Source organism: Sarcophilus harrisii, chromosome 2 (genome assembly GCF_902635505.1).
Source record: "Sarcophilus harrisii chromosome 2, mSarHar1.11, whole genome shotgun sequence".
Taxonomy (NCBI): Eukaryota; Metazoa; Chordata; class Mammalia; order Dasyuromorphia; family Dasyuridae; genus Sarcophilus; species Sarcophilus harrisii.
The window spans coordinates 454,600,920-454,624,069 of NC_045427.1; the positions used below are offsets into that span (position 1 = coordinate 454,600,920).

Here is a 23,150-nt window from a genome sequence, read left to right on the forward strand (position 1 = left end):
GGTTTTAGTGATAGCATATTAACACTGCCTTAGCAGAACTGGCACTCAGTTGTTGGATGGGGTGATTGGTTTTAAATTTTTAAAATTCTAAAAAAATATTTAAAAAGGAATAATTCTTAAAAAACAAACAAAAAAACTTGGTATAATCCTGGAGATGGAGGGTAAGAGTACCAGGTAACAGTAAGACCAGAATTTAAAGACCCCCTCCAATCCCTTTTCATAGATGACCAGAACAACCTGGGTAGAAAAATGGAAAAAAGCAGCTTCTTTTGTGGCATTTCTGGGTGCCAGGCTTTCCTGCCTGTGAATGGGTGAGCAGAGGCTCAACCAGATTGGGTGGAGCATTTGGCTCAAGCTTCTTTCACCATAGCCAAAGGATCTTTCTTAATTGTATTCCCAGGAAACACCTTGGAAATCACCTAGCACACCTCCCAAGAGTTATTTTTCATAGGATCACAAACTTAAAAAAAAAAAAAAGTACAACTCACTATTGAATGAACTTGTGTTTCTTCAATAATCTAATAAAATTTGCCAGTCTTAAACAGCCTATATGAATCGGAGATACTTTGTGCACCAGTTCTATCAGCTGACCCAAGTGCTTGTTTCTCTGTGATCTCTGGGCTGTGCAAGTGGCTGGGACCCCGTTTGAGTGGAGCCCCTTATGCAGACTGGGCTCAAGACAGGAAATTACAAGAGTCAACCTCAGAGAGTTTACCATCTGCTTGGAGCAGTCAAGTAAAACTAGCCACTCTCTTCAGCTCTATGGAACCTTCCTTAAATAAAGCCAGTCGTTTCCCTGGCTTTCTCAGAGGGAAGCTCAGCTGAACATTTAAAAATCTCTCATTTTCATGCACCTTCTCTTTTCGTTTTCTCAGATGTCAGGGTTTGGCTGATATAAAAATTAAGATGCAATAAATCCTATCAGCTAGAAACCAAAGCAAAAAATAAAACACAGGAAAAATAAAATGTGCAAAAGGTTTCTGAGTGCTGGAGCCTGTCTGTGCCTTGAGCACCTCCCCATCCCTCTGGGGCTGGGGCTCATGACACTTCTGCCAATGGAAGCTTTCCCCTAAGGCTGAGCCTCTTGTAACTAATTAACCATTGCCATGCCTGCTCTGGTTTCCAACACATTTTAATTGCAGCTTTGCACCATTCTGAGCCATCTCCATTGGACTCGCCACAAACTGGGTGCATCTAAGAGAGGGGCTGGGCCCTCACAGGAGTCCTAAATGTTTGTGGTTGACCTTCGGGTCCAAGCTGAGCCATCTTGCTCCCCTCCCCCCAAGTAGTTCTCCGTATTGACACAACTTTTTGCACATTCCCAACAGGTGGTTAGTCACAGGAATCAAGGTATTAATTTTTTGGTATAAAATATCTTTTATTTATTGTAAGGAATACAGGCTACTGGTTTTAAAAGAACTGTTGAAGGATGGGTTTTGAAGTTGTGTGCATTGACTTTTAAAGTCACTGTCACACCAGGTGGCAGCATTCCTGTGTGAGCAGGACAACCACCCCCTTTCAGAAAGGGGTGCTGTAAGAGTGGGGGTACGATCCCTTTGCCCAATCGTCTTACATTTTTGACTGTGTTTCGAGAATGCCTCATTCGGGAGACAAAACTTTTTAAGGGAACAATCATAAGAGCAGACAGAACTTTGTCCAATAGTTTTTTAAAACAAAAATAATTAATTTTTAAGTTTTCTGAGAAACAGGAAAATTTGATTTTGCTATTTAGTCAAAAGATTATGCACAAGGTATTCAGACCAGTAAGTGTAAAAATATGTTTTGAATGTATTGATAGTTTGTACATATCGTTTACAAAGACTTTATGTTTATTAGAATTGTTATTTTGACAATTTCTGTACATTATTCAGAAGTTTCCCAATTAGGGTGAAAACATTTCCTTGTTTGTATTTAGAAAGAAATAAAACTGTTTACTAAAGTAATTCAGTACAGATACCTGTTCTCAATTATGATTTTGTATCACATTTTGTTATTTTACCCACTGGTCAGAAACAAGTTTTTGAATCAAAATATTAAGACAATAATCACAACATAATAGCAACCCTCTAATCTTTAGTGGTTGAACTTCTGTTGTGCTTAAGTCTTTCTCTAGGCCAGATATAGTCTCACAAAACCACCAACAAAACTGGGTGCCAGAAAAGTCAAGGAAGACACAGTGCTGCCTTCTTTACAGTTCTCTGTCCATTAAGCATGGCCTAATGTTCTCCATTCTCTTCTCCTGTCAGACACCCAAGAGATGGGAAATATGGAAACCAGAGTTTTGTTGTTGAGTAAAAAAAAAAAAAAAAAAAAAAAAAAAAATCCAAATAATTTTGTTAAAATTAGATTTTTTTGTAGAATTTGAATTACTGTGGGAATAGCACAGATTGGCACTCCTGTCTACACTGTCCTTTCCTCGAGGTGCTGGCTGTTTTTGTGTTAACAGGCAGGGAGCAAGTCTCCTAATTCAGTCTGTATAGCTATCATTAAACACAGCTTTTATAAGCATGGAAATTAGCTCTGGTGGGTGTGGCAGTTAGGACAGGAAAGGGATGGGGGAAAATGGAGATTTAAAATAAAAAAAAAAAATACAAAAGCATAAAAAATCAATGACCAGAACTGCTAGCTAAATGATCATATCCTAGTTTAAACATTTTTCCTTGGAAAAAAAATGTACTTCTCCTAACGGAGTAATTGCTTCCCTACATCTTCCTCTGTGTTAAGGCTGCTTGTAGCTAATATTGGGGTGATACAGGCCAAACCATATGCACAGCATGGATGTACCGACTAACCTGATTGGGGCCCACGAGGCTTTGTGATGTGCCTTCACACAGAGCTCTAACCAACTGCTCTGTAGGGCCATAAAAATACTGTCAACACCAATAGAAAGAAGTAGAGAAAAAACAAAACCCAAACATTTTTAACTTAAGTTTAAAAAACAAAACACCCTGACAAAGTTTTCTGTCTATTGTTTTCAGCCTGGATTTCCTTTTGCTTTTCCCAAGTGAGGTACTGATGAGATATATTTAACCTTTATAGCTTCCTGGAATTTCCTTTTAGGACCAAGACTAGAATTCAGCACCTCAGTTACCACAAGATAGGAAGGGCATGACTGGAATGAATGAACGAGACTCCAGCGTACTTAAACACCGGGGCCTAGGAAATCAACACCAAGAACACAATTCCCACCACCCCACCCCAGAGGATGGACGAAGCCAATTATTTCTCTGGTTAAACCAAACAAATCTCAGGAAATTCAACCCAAACTTATCTCTGGGGCAGAACATGGGAGACAAGGGCTAATCCTCAGAACTGCATTTCAGTCCATAAGAGAAATGTTTATGGCATGAAGTACTGTGTAAGGAATACACGACAATATACATTAAGATCTTTACAATATTAAATGCATAATATACAACTCTACAGGTATCTTACAGAGGAAGGTGAGTGGTGTGCCATCTGTTCAGATATGGCAGGACAGGGTCGCTTTTTCCATCAGTGAGTGTATAAAGTGTCACACTATATAAAATCAAAGAAGGAGTAGCTTAGCTTTACAGCCCCCCAAACACCAGACAAGCCTGGCTCAGTACCTGTTAGCACAAGGGAGGGAACAGGCCCCCAATGGGCTCATTTGCTTCTGTTCTGGATCTAACTTTCTGTCGAATTCATCGTCTGGACTGAGAGGCCCCAGATCATCAGAAGAGCTCAGTCCCTTCTCCTTAATGACCATGTTTGTCTAAGAACAGTTTAATTAAAATTCAGTGTCTACAACAGGATTCTATAAATTAATGTGGGAGAAACTAAATTGTGATTAGCGCACGAATTAGTGACTGAGGCCCCCAATCACGCCATACAGCAATGAGCAGGATTTCACAGAACGCTATTTATAGGCTGGCACCTGCAAACGCAGCGCTGTCTCCTGAGTTACAGAAGCGGCTGCTGCTGAAGTCAGAAGAGATGATAACTGTTTTCATTAAAGAAACATTGTAGGGGCCAAATAAAAGCGGGAAGAGACCTTCCCTAAAGAGGCAGACACAGCAGAAGGGCAAGTGTGCCATCAGTATTTCAAAAATACTTTTAAATTAACAAGAGAGAAAACAAAGATGTGTCCTGTCCTGCAGAGCATAGAGGTGGCTCTTTTTCCTAAAGCTCCAAGGGAGCCCTGCTGACCGCCCGCCCCCCGCCCCCCAGGGCGTACAGGAGGAGCGGTGGGGGAGGCCGGGCTGGCATCTTCCTGGGCCTGCTTTGCTAGCACAAAAGCTTCCATACTTTGGCCTTGGTTTTGGGGTCCTGTCCTGGGCCTGGGGCTGCTCTCGAGGTGGATCTTACTTTGGAAAACAGGCCACAATGAGTCACACTGACAGTTTCCTTTTTGTAAAGTATTGAGCACCAGATAAATATGCATCGGTCCTTGTCTGTTTCTCCAACCTCAGCAGAGAAGCCACTTTCATTTTAAATATTGTAGAAAAATAAGCCATTTACTAGCATGAACAATCACAGACGTCAGACACACGCATGGAAATGTGGAGCACGTCTGGCGAGACGCGGCGCCTTGCCGAGGCCACGTCCAGCCCAGCGTCGCACTGGCCTTAGTCCTTCGGGGGCCTCGGGCTCCGGGCCGGGAGGGGATGGGGGTGTGGGAAGGCTGTCCACGGGGCTCCTTCCACGCAGCCCTGTCACCCAAGCCCCACCACACACCCCGCGGGCACCGGAAGGGCCGCTCAGGTCCAACGCCACCACTGCCGGGAAGAAATGGCCCTCGGCCGCCTTCCCAGGCAGGCCCCGTCTGTCCGCCAGTGCGCTCCGGGGCTTTACAATGAGGACCGGCTGGGTGACCACCATTGGGAAAACCCCCGACTGGCCAAGGAGCTCCACACCCAAGTTGCTAACACTGTTTTCCGACCCCCCGGCGCCTGCCACGGGGATGGCTCGGCACCAAGATGGCGAGGGCAGTCTAGTCCAGGGGCTCCTGCTTTATCCGGATGGTGGTCGGGGCCTGCTGAAGCCGTCTGTCCTGCCGACACAGCATATATTCGCTGAACTGGGAGGAATCCACCCCTCCCCCGCAGCTGGCAGCCACACTAAAGCCTTTCTGAAACAGTCTCTCGAGGACCTGGGAAGTCAGAAACACACAATCAGCACGGCCCCTGGCCCCGGGAACCTGAGGTCACGGCCAGGACTGAAGGCCTCCCTTCAAATGACCCACCGCGAATCCTGCGGCCCTGAGCAGCAAGGAGGCGACCATCCCCTGGTGGGTGGGGCAGCGGGTGGAGCCTGTCGGGACCTGGGAGCACAGGCGGCCCCAAGGAGCCCATGTGGCGCGCGGGCGGCCTGGGCCATTTGTCCGGTCACAGGGCTCCCGACCCGTCGGGGTTAGTGATTTCTCAGGCCTGGGGGCCGAGCAGGAAGGAGCCTGTGGTCCTGGGGCCTCCACTCCTTGTGCTTGAGACTCAGGAATCCTAGTGGGCAGCAAAGCCCCCTCCCCAGGGCTGGCCTTTCACCCAGAACCCCTCCCCCAGCCCGTGCCTAAAACTAGTAGGACAAATCCTCTCCAGCTTTCCCCGAGTCTGAGTCGTTCACTAGCCGAGAGGGGAGGACAGATGACCCTGCCAAATAATTAAGGCTCATATAAACGATAGAGATGCTGCCCAGGGCTGCAATCTGCACTCAGCTGTGAGCTCCTGGAGCCGCAGCCGGCAGGGCCTGGAGGCAGGAGTCGTCCAGCTGGTGCCTGGGGCCGGGGGGAGAGATGTCCATGTGTCCAGACACTCAGCTCTTCCCATGAGAGACTGGGGGAATCCAGGGCACCTCACCCCAGGCAGTGACAGACGTCGGGACCAGGAGGGAGCTAAGATGGACAAGCAGGAGGAATGGTCAGATCTCCTTTTTAATGGACAAAAACCACCCTTCGCCCTCTGCTTCCCCAGCCTATTTCACTGTTCAGAAAAGCGCTGGGCCTGGGCTGGGGACGGGACTGCCTGACCAGGCACTCATTCAACGTTTATCATCCTCTGACCTGTCCTGTAAGAGCCCGATTTGGTCAGGGTGACAGGAAGAGAGGGAGGGAGCCACGGGAGGCCTGGAGCATTGTACGGCAGATGGCCAGACAGAGCCTTCCTTCTAAATAGCTGGACCCTGGGGTATTCCGCCACAGGCAGGATGTGTGTCCCCTCAAGTGAGTTTTTGCACACACACAAACACTCTCTCTCTCTCCCCCTGAGTTACTGGCTCTGCACAGAATTTGTAACCTCCTTTTCCAAGGCCCTTCTGGCTTCTAGCAAAGGCATCTCAAGCCCTACTAAGCAAACTTCCAAAACCTCCTCCTCTCCTGCCCCACTGGTATCTCCACAGGGATACAGACTGAACTATGGTTTCATAGACCCAAGGAATTCCCAGATGAGAAATTCCCATTCCCGATGCAGATTGGCACATTCTAAGGCTACCCACAGGCCAGTATGTGACTACGGTAGGACTTGAATCCGGGTCTCCCTGGCTCCATATAAATGGGGGTGAAAAAAAGATCTGAATGAGGTGACATTTTACATGCATGTGTATGTCTGTACACGTTATATATAAGGATGTATTAGATATGTCTGATAAATCCATCTCCATAAAATGTCCACATATGTCCAAGAGACACGGCTGGCCTGTAGTGTCCACTAGTGGTAGCAGGTACAATGCTATGACTAAGCTGAAGAATGCGGGCCTTAGCTGACTTGTGCTTGCTGAGCAGTACGGACCCACGTGGCCTGAACCACAGGAAATCAGATGCCAGGACTTTCCTCGGCAGATTCCAAGCTGAGAAATTTCAACCTTGAGAAAATCTGGTGTTTGATGCCCTGGAGGAAGTGTAGGGTTGGGAACCCTGCCCCATGTTCGTGATTCTTTTTCCTCAGTGTGTAGGAAGTCCCCAGTCCTACAAGATCTCCAACTCCCAAAGGTAAAGTCTTCCCTAACCTTGCTCCTCCCCAAATATAAAACCTTCACCTGCCTATTCAGCCCAAACCCACAGGAGAGCTCTGCCCACAATCATATATCCCCAGCATCTCCAAGCCACATCTGGTCTTGTCCCACCCTCTTTCTGGCGCCTATTTAATTTTGAGTCTCACATGAGGCTCCGAGTGTTAAATAAAACACATTTGGTTGAAAATACTCTGGGCCTTTTTTATAGAACATCATTTTGCCAAATAAAAAAAAAAAAAGAAAAAAGAAGTGCAGAGATCAATTTTTTTAAGTCCCTCCCGCAGGCACCATCACTTAATTATGAGGGAGACATAAATTATGCATCGACACATTGTTGCCTTCTCTGGAAATGGCACAGAGGCTTCTGGGGTTTGGGCAACTCAGTCTCTATCTCAGTCTCTCCGTCATCTGCCTCTGTGTCTCTCGAGTCTCTCTCTCTCTGCCTTTCACCAGGTTTGCAGGGGAATGAATATAACCCCAAGGCACATACTCGGGACTCCTAACCATATTTCCTGGCAAGATTCTGGTGGGGAGGAAAAAGAATGGGAAGGAGCCTTTTTGGTCAGTTCATATCAAGATGGGCTGGGACAGCCGGCTGCAAGGCCCAGGACCCGAGAGCCCCGTGGTCCCCACCGGGCCCACAACAGGCTACTAATGGGCGCGGGGCCCGGGACCCTCACCTGCACGGAGTTGAGCCGGCAATAGCCGTTCAGCGGGAAGCGGATGACGTGTGTGGGGTCCTGGTTCCATCCGGCATTGACAGAATTGCACATGACATCCCCGGTCTCCGGGAAGACTTCCTCGATAAGTGCCTTCTCCCCACTGAGGGCGATGCGCTCGCCGAGGTCGGGCGTCACGCGGACCACGAGGCACTCGCAGGCCTGGCCCCGGCGCCGCTGCTCCTGCTCCTGCTTCCAGCGATCCAGCTCCCTCACCATGGGCTGCAGCTGGTAGTAGCGGGCCTCCTCATACAGGAGGCTGAAGTCCTGCGGATGGTGGGGAGCACCCAGAACAGGAGGAGATGCATTGTCACGCTCCAATCTGCACCACACACCCGCTCCCCGAGGGGCTCTCCCCAGAGGCAGACAGCACGGAGGCCCAGAGGGATCCGTCCACATCGGCTCAAGAAGAGCCTGGGCCCTGGGCGCGTAATGGAGGAGGGACACTATCTCAGGGTCTGCCTGGGACCCAGCTCCTGGAGGAGCCTGCTCGATACCAGGCCCTCATCTGTGAGGCACACAGTGGCCTCTTGGGTTTCCTTCAGTCTTGGGGCTCTTAATCTGTATGTGAAAGTTAGACCCCAGACTTTGGGGTGTGACCTTTGGACCTGGGTCCTGGGGCAGGATCAGTCAGAGCCATGGGATTATTCACAGCCTCCCAAAATCCCCTGACTATTCACAGTTGCCACAGGCTCCTGGTCACACAAAAGTGACCCTTTCACTGGCTAAGTGGGCCTATTCACTTCCACAACTCTGGCCCCAGAATAGTATCTCCTTTGGCAGGAAAGAGTTTTATATAATGTAAAGCCAGTTTACTTTGGATTATGATGCTTCTTCCCCAATAACCTGGAACTTCATACCTAGGTCAAGCCTGAGACCACTGCCCATGGGGTGGAGGTCAGTGCTATCATTCCCAGAGCCATCTCATTGTGAGGATACTCTGATAAACAAATCAGCTACAAATATGAGAAAATAGAATTAGTTTAGAAAAACCAATTTAGCCTTTGGCTTCATTGTTTAAGTTTTTATGGTATCCATGACAACCAGTGGTCCATTTATTAAATCACAGCATCCCTGTACCGTCCTGTGTCAGTGGGGAACATGATGGAGTTGCCTGGGCACAGGTCAGCAGCCAGCTTTCACCCAGGCAGCCAGTAACCCTAGCCAACATCCACCCACCTCACCTTAAAGTCATCTGGCAGCAGGAGTTTTGATGTCCGCAGGAAGCTAAGGACGTATCTGAATATCTCCCCATCCCGATCAATGAAATAATGTTGCTTCAGACTATCTAGCACGATGGGCTCTGTGCCATTGAACAGACGACTTATCCTGAGATGGAAAAAGGAAAGAAAGATGGTTGGAAAGGGAAAGACCAGAATGCGTGAGGTGGACACCGTGACTTAAGCTAAGGGGAAACTGAAGATGAAGACTTGGAAAGGCCCTTAGAAGTAATCTAGCCCAATCCCCTTCATTTTACAGAAAGAGAAACTGAAGTCTAGAAGGGACATTTGCTCAAGTGACAAGAGTTGGGTTTTGAAACCAGATGCTCCAACTCCAATCAGTGTTCTTCCCATCATGCAGCACTGCTTCCCAAGGACTGAAGTGAGTCTACTTAGGAGGTGGCTATAACAGGATACAGATATGGGAGCAGCTCTGACTCTCTGCACATGCCTGGGAATGGACAAGACTGCTTCTCTCCCCTTCCTCCAACTCCCACCAGGCACACTCAATCAAACTCATAATTATTCACAAAGGAAGTAGAAGGATATGATGGTGACAGAAAGGCTGGCATGAGGGAGAGTGAAGCGCATGGCCTTGTGTGCTGTGTACTTGAGGATGCTCAAAAGACAGACACCAAAACAGAAACTGGGAGTTACCCATCACATTAATGGATTAATTATTCTCCTGAGGGAGAAATGTCTCTGGCTCCACTTGGAAGGAGTCACTAAAGCTACAGGGAAGAATTTCTTCAGCTCTGTTCTATTTGTGTAGAAGGGCAGTGACCAGAGCTGTACACAGGGTTTAGGAATAGAGGAACATTTACTGTTCCAAAGAGGCCTCCAAGTACCCCTTTTGGGGTATAAATCCAGAGAGCCCATAATGGTGCTTTGGAGAATTCTTTAAAAGCTCTCATACCATTATTTGAGACTCTAATTTTTTGGAGAAAATAGGGAAGACCTACGAGACATAAGATTTTAGATAAATCTATTTTTAATAAAGTGAAAATTAAATTATATGTCATCATTTGATACCAGCCTAGTGTTAAGCCAAAACCTTTTCCACCACCCATAGAATTAGAATGAAACTGGCCACACTTTCTGGGTGAAATACTAAGTTCAATTTAGTGAAAAATAATTTTCTAAAACTTCTACCACTAAACTTTAAGAAACAGCCATCTCTGGGGAGGGCAATATGTGACTCTTACATAGGGTAATTTATTAAAAATAACTAATTTGAGATTTAGAAGCCCCCGGTTAGATCCAAGATATGTCAAGGTATGTGCAAGGTCTGTGACCAGCATTTTCCATGTTGTGAATAGATAAACACTATGGTTCATGACCTTCTCGCCACTTCTTCAGTCACGCTAGGAGTTAGTAGTACTCTGTGCACCTAAAGAGACTACCTTTACTTCTACCTCAAGCCTAGAACTTGGGAAAGTAGGTTACCAGCTTATCCTGGGGAGAGGGATAAGGACAGACCAAGGGACTGCATGCATGATAGGCCCTTCTGCTCTCAGGGAGATGGCCTGTGGGACTGGCTAAGCCAAATGTGAGGAGGCAGACTCACTTTAGAGCGGAAAACTTAAATTTCATTTACTAAATGCATGTTTCCCAAGGACATTAGCTCCTTGTAAAGAGGTCCAACTCTCCTGTGCAATGGGAAAAGAAGTCTTTCTCACGCCCTATTTGCTTCTCTTGAATTATGTCCACGCACACTCTGTGGCTACTACCCCTTCACTGTGCATGTTCTTTCCAAGTACTTCCTGAGATCCAATGCCACACTTCCCGTAGAGATGCAGGCAGGGAAGGAGCTCCCCAGTGTCTAGTACAGGAGGCACTAGCATAGTGGGCTCAGTTCTGAAAACACTGTTAAGGATGGAGCTTGTTTGGTCTCGGTGTCTAGTGAAGAAAGGGTCTCAGTTCAGTTTGCCTCGACAATGTTTGATTTAATTAACCCCATGTTCCCGGGAAAATTACTAACGCCCGGATCCTAGACGCCGCAGGCTGAGGCAGCTAGATCACACCTTGAGCTCGCTATAAGGTCACACTTCCAAAACAATCTCTGGACTGATGTCTCTCTTCCATAGAATCTTAGGACAGTCATTGAAACCACATGATTCAGATAATGGAACCAAAGATCTAGAGCTAAATGAGGTCCCAGAAGCAACTGAGAAGTGACTTCCCAAGATCACACAGGCTGCCATTATCAGATAGGACTAGAACTTGGATCCTCTGAACTTTTACTTCAATTCCCTTTTTCTTTACATGGAGAAAAAATAAAATCCAGAGAAAGGAAGTCATTAACCCATGGTCACCTGCACAACAGTGGCAGATTTGGGGTCTCTCAGAGTTAAGGCTCATCTAGGGACTATTTGAGAACCAATAAACGTGGAACAAGAATGATTTTCTGGGCATTTCTGTCAAGCCCTATGTCCTGCTGACTCTGATGGGGAGGAAGGCCTCCCAGGTATTTCACTTACTCTGCTTACCAGGGGTATGTCCACCAGGCACTGGGCGTGTCGGATCATCCCCCGAACAAGAATGCCAAGACCGGGGCATGCAGTGCCCAAGCAGGAGAAAATGGCTTAACCCCAGCAAACCTACCACTCCTTCACTGGTGTGCGTGCTGATGGCTAGCAATGCTGAGCTTGGCCCCAGCCACAGACCGACTCTGACCCAGGCCCTAGCAGAGGGGGTGGCCCTGCTCTCACACAGAACACTGACCACTAGCCTGAACCCTAGCCATTGGTACCATTCTGGACCCTGAGCCTGGCGACAGAATAACCCTGATCACACAGCCTGTAAGGCTTGGAAGGGACCTTGGAGGTCACCCAGTCCAATCCCCTCATTTTAGAGATGAGGAAGAAGTCCCTAGCCACTGTCTCAGGCTTGATTTCCTGCCCAGCTTTCTAATGGACAGATGAGTGTAGATGGCTCAATTCAGCCCACAGGTAATGTCCTCATCCGGAGAATGTTCTAAAGAGACACTGGGGCTATTACAGGGAGACCTCAGAATACCATGAGAGGACTGGAAGGATCTTATAGAGAAGCAATGAGGACCTTATGCACAATGGGGTTGTTACTGAGGTAATGGAGAAATTAGAAACAACAGTGAGGATGACATGGAGAAGGTGGACAGCAGGCGGATTACAGGGGCCAATCATAAAATGATGTATGGAGCAGGGCTCTGCCTCTGTTTCCTCACAGACATCCCAAGATCTCTGGGGATTCTACATTAGTCCTGTAAGATGCAAAAGGCAGCAAATGACACACAGCCAACTTACCCTCAAACTATTGTCACCTTAAATACTACTGGGCACAAAAGAAAGTGGGAGCCTTCCCTACAGGCCTGTGGGCCAGTGGAGTCTCCAAAGCAGGCCAGATACTGCTGATGGTCCTCATGTATCCCTTCTCCCTCAGTGGGCTTCATTGTTCTTTTCTCCCTAATACTCCAATTATCACTGCTTTTTCTGACTCCATTTTACTGAACCTTTTTGGAAATCATTCTTTAAAACACACATGGCATTTTTTTTTTTTAAAGAATTGGTGCAAAAAAGAATAAAAAAATTAATACTTGAGAAAGGATCAAGTTGAAGGAGATCTAAGACTCTAAAGAGAATCTCAGAGAAGCCACTGTTTGTATAAAGACTCAACTAAACCTTGTCCTGGGCCCATGGTTGTGAGAGTACACAGACTAATTATATGAGAAGGCACACGGCTGTGGAATGATGCACAGATTGGCCGTACCACAGGAGTCGACAGCCCTCACAGAGACACAGTCTAGTCTGCAGTCATGACAGCAATTTCGTTTGGAGTCAGAGAAGCTGGGCGTGAACCCCAGCTCCCTCACTTAGCACTCATGTGACAAGCAGCAAATCATTTTCTCTTATTCCTTCATCTATAAAGTGATGTAGCTGGTCTGACCTCTCTAGCTTCCTTTCTAACCCTTAAATCTATGTTCTTATGTTCCTAATAAGTCAAGATTTATTATAAGCCAAGAGGTCAGGTGAGGTCTAAAATCAATTCATAAAACTGAAGTCATAGGGAAGAGGCTGGTGGTTATATGATTGCCCTCTCAAAAAGTAACCAACTTAACATGGGTTGAACTTTTCCTCAGTGGATAGAGTCTTGCCCCCTGTCTTCTGACAACTGCCCCTTTTATTTTCCCAAAGAGAAGTGAATCTTAGCCAGCCACATGCTTCTTGCGTCCTCAGGGGCACCACAGAACAGAAATTTCCTCTCCCATCTCTGTAGGCTGTAGGCTCTGTAGGCTCCCATGCCATCCCTTCCCAGAACCACCATTCAGCATACTTAACCTCCGTCAAAGCTCAGCTAACGTACCACCTCTTTCCAACTGCCAGTATCCTTCTAAAAATCATTTTGTATTTATTTTTACATGAACAAACTGTTTTTCTTTCCAATTGAATACAAACTCCTAGAAAATAAAAACTGTCCTGTTTTGTCTTTGTAGCCCTGGTGCAAGTCGGACTGGGAGCATTAGTGAAGGAAGGTGAAGGAAAGAATGAATCAAGTCCAGAAACAGGCTTCTTCACCATGGGACTGACACTAACAGGTAGGTGAACAGAGAGGCAGAAAGCCGTGCAGGACAGCAAACAGACAGGCAGGCAGGCGGGCAGATGGGCAGGTGGGCGGGCAGGCGGCACTCGGGGCACTTGGCTGAGGCCTCAGGCTGTGGGGCTCACGGAGGGGATGTCACACGAATGTGATCAGATGCCTGACGGCAGTGACATCGCACCAGTGGGCAGGCAGCATTCATGGAGAATGCACCCATTTGCAGCCACAGCTGCCCACATAAAAAGAAGCAGTTAAGAGGAAAAACACAATTTGCTCTTCTAAGATTCCCCCACACGAAGAGAATGTGTGCACATGGGACAAATGCATGTAGGAAGATGGAGATATGATGCACTTGCACACACATGCAGGCTGCTATTCCACTGACCAGAAGTTGTGGAGGCACATGTGGGTGCACCTATGTACGTGGCTCTGTTAAAGCAGATCTGAGTGCATCTCTGTGCCCCTGTGCATATGGGCAGACTCCCATATAGAGGGGCCACAGCTGAAACAGCATGGATCCTCTGCTGCAGCCTTCCTGGCCGTGTGGGACCCACCACATCCCGAAACTCGTTAGTTAGCAGGCTGGCTGAGATCACAGAGCATGCTCCAAGAAAGGATTCTTAATAAAACACAGCAGATAAACAAGGACAATGGGACATTGGACCTTCAGGTACCAAAGGCTGTAGCTTTCTGAAAAACAGCAATAACCTCCCCCTCAAAGGCTACAAGCGTCTGCCATGCAGATGGCCACAGGGCACAGAGAGGGAAGATGATAAGGATATAATTCTGGGTTTCAAACTCAGGGTCACCGAGAGTGGGCATTCATCTGGTCTCATCTCCCCAGATTTAGGCTCAGAGCTTCTGGCCCTTTCCCTTGCAATACTCTCTCTCTGTAGCCCTCTATCAGCACAGAACTCGAAACTCTTCCCATTTCCCCTGACTACTCAGTTGTGATTACATCACAAAAGCAGTTTTGCTATTCTCAGGGAAGCTATTCCACAGAGCGTTGTGGGCAAAGGTTTTATTAATTTAACTCAAAAACGTCGTCAACTGATTAAGGGTTGATCTATCTAAAACAACTCGGGAATGCTGCAGACGGGAAAATTGAAATTAAATACCTGGCCTCTGTCTTTCTTCATAGACACATCGCACTATCTGTGTTGCCCTCACGCGTTGTTTTACACAGTTACACATCACCCCCCTCCATTATTTGTTGACATGGGCTGCACAAGAGGCCTAATACCCCACACTTCAGTTATAAATGATTACCTGTGTGTTCTTAGAGCCCCTCCACATTGAGCCAGAAACACCCACTTTAGTCTAAGGGAGAGGCAGAACTGTTCCAAAGCCTTTTTGATCACCAACAAATAAGTCAACAATCCCCTGGGTTTCATCTCCAGCTGACTTACACTTTGATGGGTTACACCACGGAAGTTTCTATTAAATATGCCTGTTCCTGAAGTGTCAGCAGGGATTTCCTTAAAGCTGTGGGAACAGATGTGAGGCTCGTCACACAGCCGCTATAGTGCCAACGTGGGCCCTCTCATCCCCTCCGCAAATGTCCGTCCTCATCTGCTATCAATTCTTCTCCACTGGGAAGAGACTTCTGTGCAATCAGACCTTCAGAATCTCTTCATATATAAATTTCCAAGGCAAGCCTCTTGGCTTTTGGGACATTGGTGAGCAAATAAACATTCTACATCCTAGGCTAATTTCCCCCCCTCATGTTAAATGACTCTCTTTCCACAGTCATTTCCCTTTTATACCGTCTTAGAAAGGCTCTCAGGGATGCTGTCAGGGGACCAGAGTCAGTTCCACGCTCAGAGAAAGCACAAAGATCCTTACTGGCCCCTTGTGATGCCAGATGGGTTCATGGAAAGAGGCCTGAATGCACTGACTACTTATCTGGCCTAACCCCTCTGGGCGGGCTTCAGTTTCTTTGTCTCTAACCCAAGGGAGTTAAACTAGATGACTTCTAAAGTACTGTTTCACTTCTTGGTTGATGATTCTATGACTGATACCCAAAGCCATAGGCCTGATCTCCAGCTTCAGGACATGGGCCTCCATGGATGCTCTTGTTGCCATAGATAAGGGCATTTCAGGCCCAGGGTGAGGTGGAGCTGTACTCCACTGGCATAGGAACCCAAGAAACATTTAATGGGTAAGTTTGGGACAAGAAAAGACAATCTAACTCCACATCGTGACAAAAATATGGACTTAAGAGAAGGGACAGGTCAGCAATAGAAATGGAGCCTAAAAGGGTCCATTTATCTGTCCTCCAGAGAGGATGAGGAAGACAATGAAAGCCAGTCTTTATAAAGTTTGCAAAGTGCTTTACAAATTTTTTCTCATTTTATTATTCCCATTTTACAGAAGAGGAAACTCAGTGCCCTGGATCACACAGCTAATAACTATCTAAGACTGCATTTGAACTCAGGTCTTCTGACTTGCGGTCTAGCACTCTATTGATTGCACCCCTATCTGTCGCCATAGATGATCCACAAGAATTCATTTAAAATGATCCAGGGTTTCGGTGGAAAACAGAAAACACCTTCTGCATATGTGAGGTGACAATGGAGACGGTGACTCACCAGAGCCTTCCCAAATTGCCCCATTAGAGAAAAACCTAAGCAGCTGAACCTAAGGTCCAGTTCTGACATTTCCTCATCTGTCATCATAGCTGCCCCAATCGCTGGCCCTGTTCTTTGGGAGGGTGCCAAAGACAGCACCAGAAGTATCTGCTTTTGGCTCTTCAATCACAATCATTTCTAGCAAGTGAATATTTACTAAAAGGAAGAAACTTAGCTGAAGTTCCTCAAAGGTTTAAAATCTGCAGTGGGATGAAATGATCTTTGACCGCTCAGTAATTAGCATGTTTTACAGAAAAGGGTACACAGTGGTCAGTCAAGTTCAAGGCTGCTCAGGAGTGTGGGACTGGCCACTGAGGGCCAGAAAGGAGTGACAATGCAGTTGACTAGATACAGCTTGGGTCTTCCTAGTGATACAGCCACAATGGCAAGTACCACAGCATCGATCCATTTTGGTGTAAGGCCACTTTCCACAAACAAAACTTTGTTCCCCAAAAAATGTCTTTCCTCATGCTAACAACAGAGAGTCTGTGCCACCAGGTGCTTGAAAAACCATCTCCTACAACACACAGTAATGAGGAATCCATTCCCTTTCTGAGCTCCCAGGACTCAGCTGTCCTAAGAGGAGGGCCTTAACCCCAGGCAGACGTAACACAGGGAAGAAGCTTCTCTAAGCCACCACCAGGGACATGGTGACAGAGAAAGGTCTCCCTTCACTCAATGCCAGGCAGGTGTATGTAAAGAAATTTTAAAGCAGCAAGGTCTTCCTTACCTGGAGTCCGGATACTTGGTGAGGGTAGCCAGACTGCTGGTATACATGTGTCCCCCTACGTCGATATGCACGGGAGCGTTGGACTTGGTAAGCTGAGCTGGGAGCGGGATTCCCTGAGCTGCCAGGGGAGAAACTGGGGACCGTGTGAGAGAGAGTCGGGACATGCTTCTTCCCTCCTACAAATGCAAACAAAACAACAGGACAATTTTTCTTTAGTGTTGCTGCGGATTTCCTTTATTTCTGCTGTGATCACAGATCTAATCAGATCACTTTTGCATCTGCCTGATCACATATTCAGCTGACAAATTATTGCCACCACTGTAATTAAGTGTATTTGCATCATTTTCTTCAAAGTACCAGAGGGTAAGGGAAAGATGCTTATTAGCAATAAGAAATCAAGAAAAAAAATTTTTCAAGGTGTCAGCCTCCAGGGGCATAAAACAAACTGCAAAATCCTAATTAAAGGTCGCAGGCTTATGTGTTAGATGTGAAATATCCCCTGACAAACGAATCACCAATTTGTGAATTGGGATTCAGGGGTTTTTGCAAGTTTGTCTCAGTAACGAGACACCTCTAAATTAGTGACTTCCTCAGCACCTAAGGCAGTGAGTTTATATATGTAGTAAATTTCACATCAAACTAGGAGCATTTTTGTTTTAAAAATATATAATAGGCATGCCAGATCAATACCTATCATTTGGGTTTCACCACTGAATGGAAGGAAAGAAAGCGTAGACTCCTTGGCAAGAGGGAATCTTGTGCTTCCACTGAGATGAGCTAGAAAGACTCTCACCACCTTCATCAGAACTGACATGGGAAATGAGAAATCATCATACTCAATCTTATTGAGTACCTATCCTTCCATATCCTTCCAAGAATATCTGTGGCAAATTCCAACAAAATAGAAAGGTAACTAACTTGTCTGCAACCATAAAATGGAGTTGTCTTTAGAAAATCAGGCTCAATTTTGAAGAAATCCAGATACTTGTATTCCCGACCGAGGGGAAGTCTGTTCTCCCACACAGTGCAGTCCAGCACTGCTTCTCCTCCCATTCCCTGCCCGCCACCTCCCCAGGTATCAGAAACCAGGAAGAGCCGATCCTCCCTCATCAGATTCCAACAAATATGTCCTTCCCCACTGCAGGTAGCCCTCACACAACATGCAGGAAGATCTATTTCAGGGAACACAAGAGCCAAGGTACTCTTCTGCCTCGCATCATATCCGATCCGTCACATGCGACATACATGTATATGTCTTAGAGTTTCATGTCTATCACGTCTGTTACCAACTGTAATGCAACATATGCTCAGCATTATCTTTGTAAAACATTTCAGAGACTAATCTAATTTTCCTGGTATTTTGTTTTGCAGTCATGCTCCCAAGCATGGGCTCTCTTACATCAGCAGAGAGCTTTACAGCCCACTGTGAATATTTACTTGTACCAAGTGCCTTTCCCACCTCTCCAAGAAGCCCCAGCTGTCATCTGGAACCTGGGTGTCCACCTCATTGGGACAGAATTTTCTCGGCAGCTTCTCCTCCAAACCTCTTAACCATCCCACCAGGAGACAAGACCCGGCACAGAAGAAAAGCCTCAGACGGGCCCTTTAATGAGGTGCAACAGCAGCTGAGAAAACGTGACTTTTGTCCTCGAAACAGCTGCCCCCCCACCCCCCACCTTTCCCAATGACAGCAGTCTGCTCCCTTCCCATAGAGGGGGAGATCAGAACTGCCTCCAGCACTTCGTCATCAGCAGCACCAAATCTAAATCTATTGTCTTAGACTCCAGCTCCCTGGCCTCTCCCACAGGGGCACCCTGAGGCAGAAGGTGCAATACTCCCGCCCACCCCCCAGCAAGGTCACAGTCATGAGATGGAGGGCATTTATAAACAGGTCCCATTAAATAAAAAGTACAGCTTCAAGCACAGATGTGGCAAACAGCAGAAAACAACAGCTGCCTGGGAAGGCGGCTCTGTGAGTGTGGCTGGCCTTTCTCCTCTGTGCCCCATATTCTCACCACTGCCATCCCCATTTCGAGTAGGGGGTCTGTGTGGCTCTGAGGAGATGCTTATTTATTATTACTAATGACACTGTAGGCATGCACTGTATCCACACACATATGTACACACCACACATCTGCTCTAGCTTGAGTAAAAATAAAATCCTGCTTGCCTTCTGATGTACCTATCAGGGTCAGCTATACTTTTTTTTTTTTTTTTTTTTTTAATTCAGGAAGGATTGATCAAATAAGTTTCAAGAAATCCATGAGAAATAACTTCCTTGCTAATAGTTTCCCATTTAAAAGTAATAACCCTGTCTTAAAATAAAATAAATTTTAAAATAAAGGCTGGGGGAGGAGGGGGGGAGGAGACACCGACACACAGCTGGACATATTCAAGGCATGCTTCTCTACCAAGATTTGGTTTCATGTTTGTGCCAGAAGATCCCTCAGATCTGGAGGTTGTAGCATTCAGGACCTGTGCACACAGCATAGAGATTTAATTAATGGGAGTCACTGGAGGGTCTTATCCTCAGTTCTGGCTATATATATATATACCACCAGGTCTTCAGAAAAGGAAGAACTTAGATACTAAAACAGTTCCCACTGGGGATGAAGCATTCTGGCTCAACCTAGGCCAGGGCTTTTAAATTTCAGGGGAAAGTACCTATAAAAAAATATTGCAATTTAAGTCATTATGATTCCATAAAATTATTTGTATCAATTAAGTAGCTCCCAAACTTTGCCTGTATTCAGGAAACATGAGCTAACATTAAATTTAAACTGAAATATGATGGGTCTCAAATTCTATCTTTAACTTCCTCAAATCTAATTTCTTTCAACTGTTTACAACTCACAGACAATTCCTTGGTTGCTGTTAACCAGGACTTTTATGCATAATCCAGACATTAACAGAACTCCCTCCTGCATGAGGGTGAAGGACCCTCAAGTCTCAATGACCTGCCTGTAATTCAAGAGATTGAAAGTAGGTGTCCAAAAACAAACAAAAGCTGACTCAGAAATAGCCACTGCCCACAGGCCTGTCCTCCTTCCAGCAGCAACACTATCCCATCCCAGAGGATGAGGCAGCAAATCTCAACAGAAACACAAGACCCTGCCCACCACAGGCAAACTCTGTAGACAATTTCCATAGCCTCTGCCCTTTCCTTTCCTCACCTCAAACGCACACCCTGATCACCGCATGCCCACCGCCGGGCATCTCCTCCACAATCACCAGACACCTGACCACCGAACAACGGTCACTACACAGGGATGGACTTACCCCCACCCCCCACCCCTCGCTCCAATCCACCATCGCTCTCCATGCCATTACTGCACATCCCAAACACCACCATCATTGCACACAGGATCTTCTGCCCCCGCTTCCCTTCTTGCCTTTCCGAGCCGGCTGCATAAGTACTGCTTGTAAAAGCGATTTGCCCATGCAAAGGGAAATAATCAGAATGCCACGCTCATTTACACACAAAATGAGTTTGTGTCCCATTGTGTTCACAGTTGTTCAGCTCTCTAGGGGTGATTAAACTCGCTGTGCGGCTCCAGCTTGAGATGATTTCACTGAATCGTTTCTCCGTGAAGTTGCTTCTTTGCGAAGCTGTTATTTTAACCATAAAAGGTAAACAGAAGGCAGTTGTAGGAGCGCCATTGAGCTCGCTGGCTGGCTTGCTCACTCAGAGCCCAGGGCTAGGCGCCTTGGGCGGGAATGCTGAAAGACTGCAGAATTTTCCAGGGTGTGGGCTCCTGCTTCAGGCTTGCAGCGACTCGGCTCCTTTAATGCACCCTCCTCCGATACAGCTCAGCTCCCACTCACAGCAAGGCTTTCAAAGTCTCAGAACTTTGGGGAGATGCAGGTTTCACCTGGGCTCGCTGCCCAGGGCTATGGGAACCCCTCCCAGCGGCTGCGGGGGCCACAAGGAGACACAGCCCGCCTGGGGCTGCAACCAGAGCAGGCCAGGCAAGAGCACGAAGCTCAAGGCCCAGCAGGGAGAGCCCAAAACCGGGGAGGGAGAGACAGAAAGGCTCAGGGCCCAGCCGGGGAGAGACAGAGGCCCTGCTCCTGGCCCAAGGAAGGGTTAATGGTGTCGCGAGGAGAAAATAGAAAGGTGGGGGGAGGGCAGTGGAAGAGTGGGGTGGAAGGGGGAGGAAGAGACAAAGTTAAATCAAGGAGCAGACACTTAGAGAGGCTGCAGATGGGAAACTCTCCTAATTAAGGATGTAAAAGCGCTTTGTTCCCAAAGTTTATTGTTGCCAGGATAAAAAAAATTAATTGAAACTAATGCTGTTATTCACTCGTGCAGTTTAATTCCTTCATGCGCATTTAAGACATAAAGAAAACTGCAGGTTTCAGGATCCGCCTCCCCAGCCCTAGAGGGAGGGTGGGGGAAGGGTACCTCTGGCTGGGCAGCCTCCGCCTGGGTGCAAGCATGTACTTGCCTGTGTATACAGATGTCTGTGTACCCATCTGTGCACGTGTGCTCGCCAGGGCGGGCTGTGTGCTGTGCCCACCTGGGTCTGCGAGGGCACACAAGTGTGCCCGTCCCTCAGGGTCAGGGACCCTGTGTGCGGGTCGCCTAGGTGCCCCGAGCCGGGGGGCTTGCCCCGCGCCGGGGCGCTCGCGGCGCCAGCCCCGACTCGGTCGGCGTCCTTGTCCTTGGCAGGGTCAGACCCCCGCTGCCCGGTTTCCGAGTCCCCGGATCCCGCAGCGAGATGACGCTGCCTCCTGGGGTCCTCCTCCCTCCTTCCCGCTGCCCCGTTTCGGCCCCGAGGCTGGGGGTGCGGGGCGGGACCTGTCCCGGCACGGCGCACACTTCACTTTTCATCCCTCCCGCATCAGTTTGGGCGCCAAACACGGCAAGCGTGGCCGCCTGGAGCTGGGCCCCGCGCGCGGTCACTCGCGGCCGCCGGCTCGCGCGGGCCGCTCCCCCCCAGGCCGCCGGGAACTTTTTAGGGGGGAGGCAGAAGCGCGGCTGCCTGCACATCAGACTCCCGAGCACCCAGCGGTGCCCCGCGGAGACTTCAACCACCGAGGCTCCCCGGAGTTCAGCCCCACGTGGGTCCGTCCTTCCTGGCTCCGCTCAAGGCCAGTCCTCTCCCCCCAACGCCTCGCTGGTCCTGGTCAATCCGGTCGGGCCGGGGGTCCCCGGGACGGGATTAGCGAGCTCCTGGTCCCGCAGAGCTAGCGGGCTGGCGTGGGAGCCCCGGGGTCACCGCACTCCACGCCCCCTCCTCGGAAGCACCCCTTTGTGCGGCCGCCGAGCCCCCGGCCGGTGCCTCACGCCGGACTCCGGCGCGCTCCGGCCCCACGGGAAGGGGAGCACAAGCACGAGTCTCCAAGTGGCAGCCGCCATGTCCCCGCCCCCTGGGGAGGACCCCAGCCCCTCGGACTCCCCAGCCCCTGCCATCGTCTCCCGCCGGTCCGGACAAAAGCTCTCCCGAGCCCAGGGCCGTCTCGGCGCCTGGCGCCCCCTGCCCTTTCCCGGATCCACTCACCGCTGGGAGTCCCTCTCCTCGGCTCCGCGGCCCCCGGCCTTCCTCGGCCCCACAGCGCGCAGCAAACCCCCACGCGAGCCGGCCTCCCTCCGAGCCTCCCGCCCGCCCCTGGGCGCGGCCAGGAAAGGGGCCACAGATCGGGCGGGGGGCGGCCAAGGGTCCGGCCCTGCCCGGCCAGAGGGGGCCCGGGATCCGGAGCTGGGGCCTCGGCGCCTTTAACGCCCCCCCACCCCGCCCCCGCCTGTCCCTCAGTCTCCGAAGCGACTTTGTCCGAGTTGGGGAAGACACTCTCCGAAAAGAGGGCGCGCAGTCCCCGGCTCCGCGCGGAACCTCCGCGCCCTGATCCTTACCTTGGACATGGGAGACGCGGCGGCGGCGGCGGCGGCGGCGGCGCGGTCACGGGCCCCCCGGCCCCGGCCCCCGCCCGCCTCCTCCCGCCCGCGGCTCGGGGTCTCGTGTGTCCGGGCCGCTTGGGCGCGCTTCTTTTCTCTGGTTTTTGGCTCCACGGGTCGGTTCGGTCTCGTCCTGTAGTTACTTTCTCCCGAGTCCCCCCCACCCTCCCCCCACCCCTCCCTCCCTCCCCCGGGCCCCTCTCTGCGCTGTCCCTCGCCGAGCCGGGCAGGGCTCTGCCCCCCCTCCCCTTCCTCCCCCTCCCCTCTCTTCTTCCTCTCCCTCCTCCTCCTCTTCTTCCCCGGCCTCCTCCTCCTCCTCCTCCTCCTCTCCTGCCTCCTCCCCCTCCTCCTTCTCTTCCTCTTCCCTCCCCCTCAGTCTCTCCCCCTTGCTCCCCAGCTTCTTTCCCCTCGCTCCCC

General features: G+C 49.0%; 1 protein-coding gene across 3 annotated transcripts; it reads right to left on the reverse strand.

The window, feature by feature from the left end:
- Nucleotides 1-1,450: 1,450 nt before the first annotated feature.
- On the reverse strand, nucleotides 1,451-22,879 carry KCTD15 (potassium channel tetramerization domain containing 15). 3 transcript variants are annotated; one of them, XM_031954366.1, is made up of 5 exons: nucleotides 22,692-22,879; nucleotides 16,838-17,013; nucleotides 8,867-9,011; nucleotides 7,644-7,949; nucleotides 1,451-5,113 (listed from the first exon to the last, which is right to left on the reverse strand). In XM_031954366.1, exons 1-5 carry the CDS (start codon nucleotides 22,698-22,700, stop codon nucleotides 4,955-4,957), a joined length of 795 nt encoding a protein of 264 aa, XP_031810226.1. In that variant the 5' UTR covers nucleotides 22,701-22,879; the 3' UTR covers nucleotides 1,451-4,954. The 3 variants fall into 3 exon arrangements, with proteins under 3 accessions (XP_031810226.1, XP_031810227.1, XP_031810228.1); XM_031954367.1 differs by lacking the exon at nucleotides 22,692-22,879 and adding an exon at nucleotides 22,342-22,545; XM_031954368.1 differs by lacking the exon at nucleotides 22,692-22,879 and adding an exon at nucleotides 20,319-22,301.
- Between the last annotated feature and the right edge of the window lie 271 nt (nucleotides 22,880-23,150).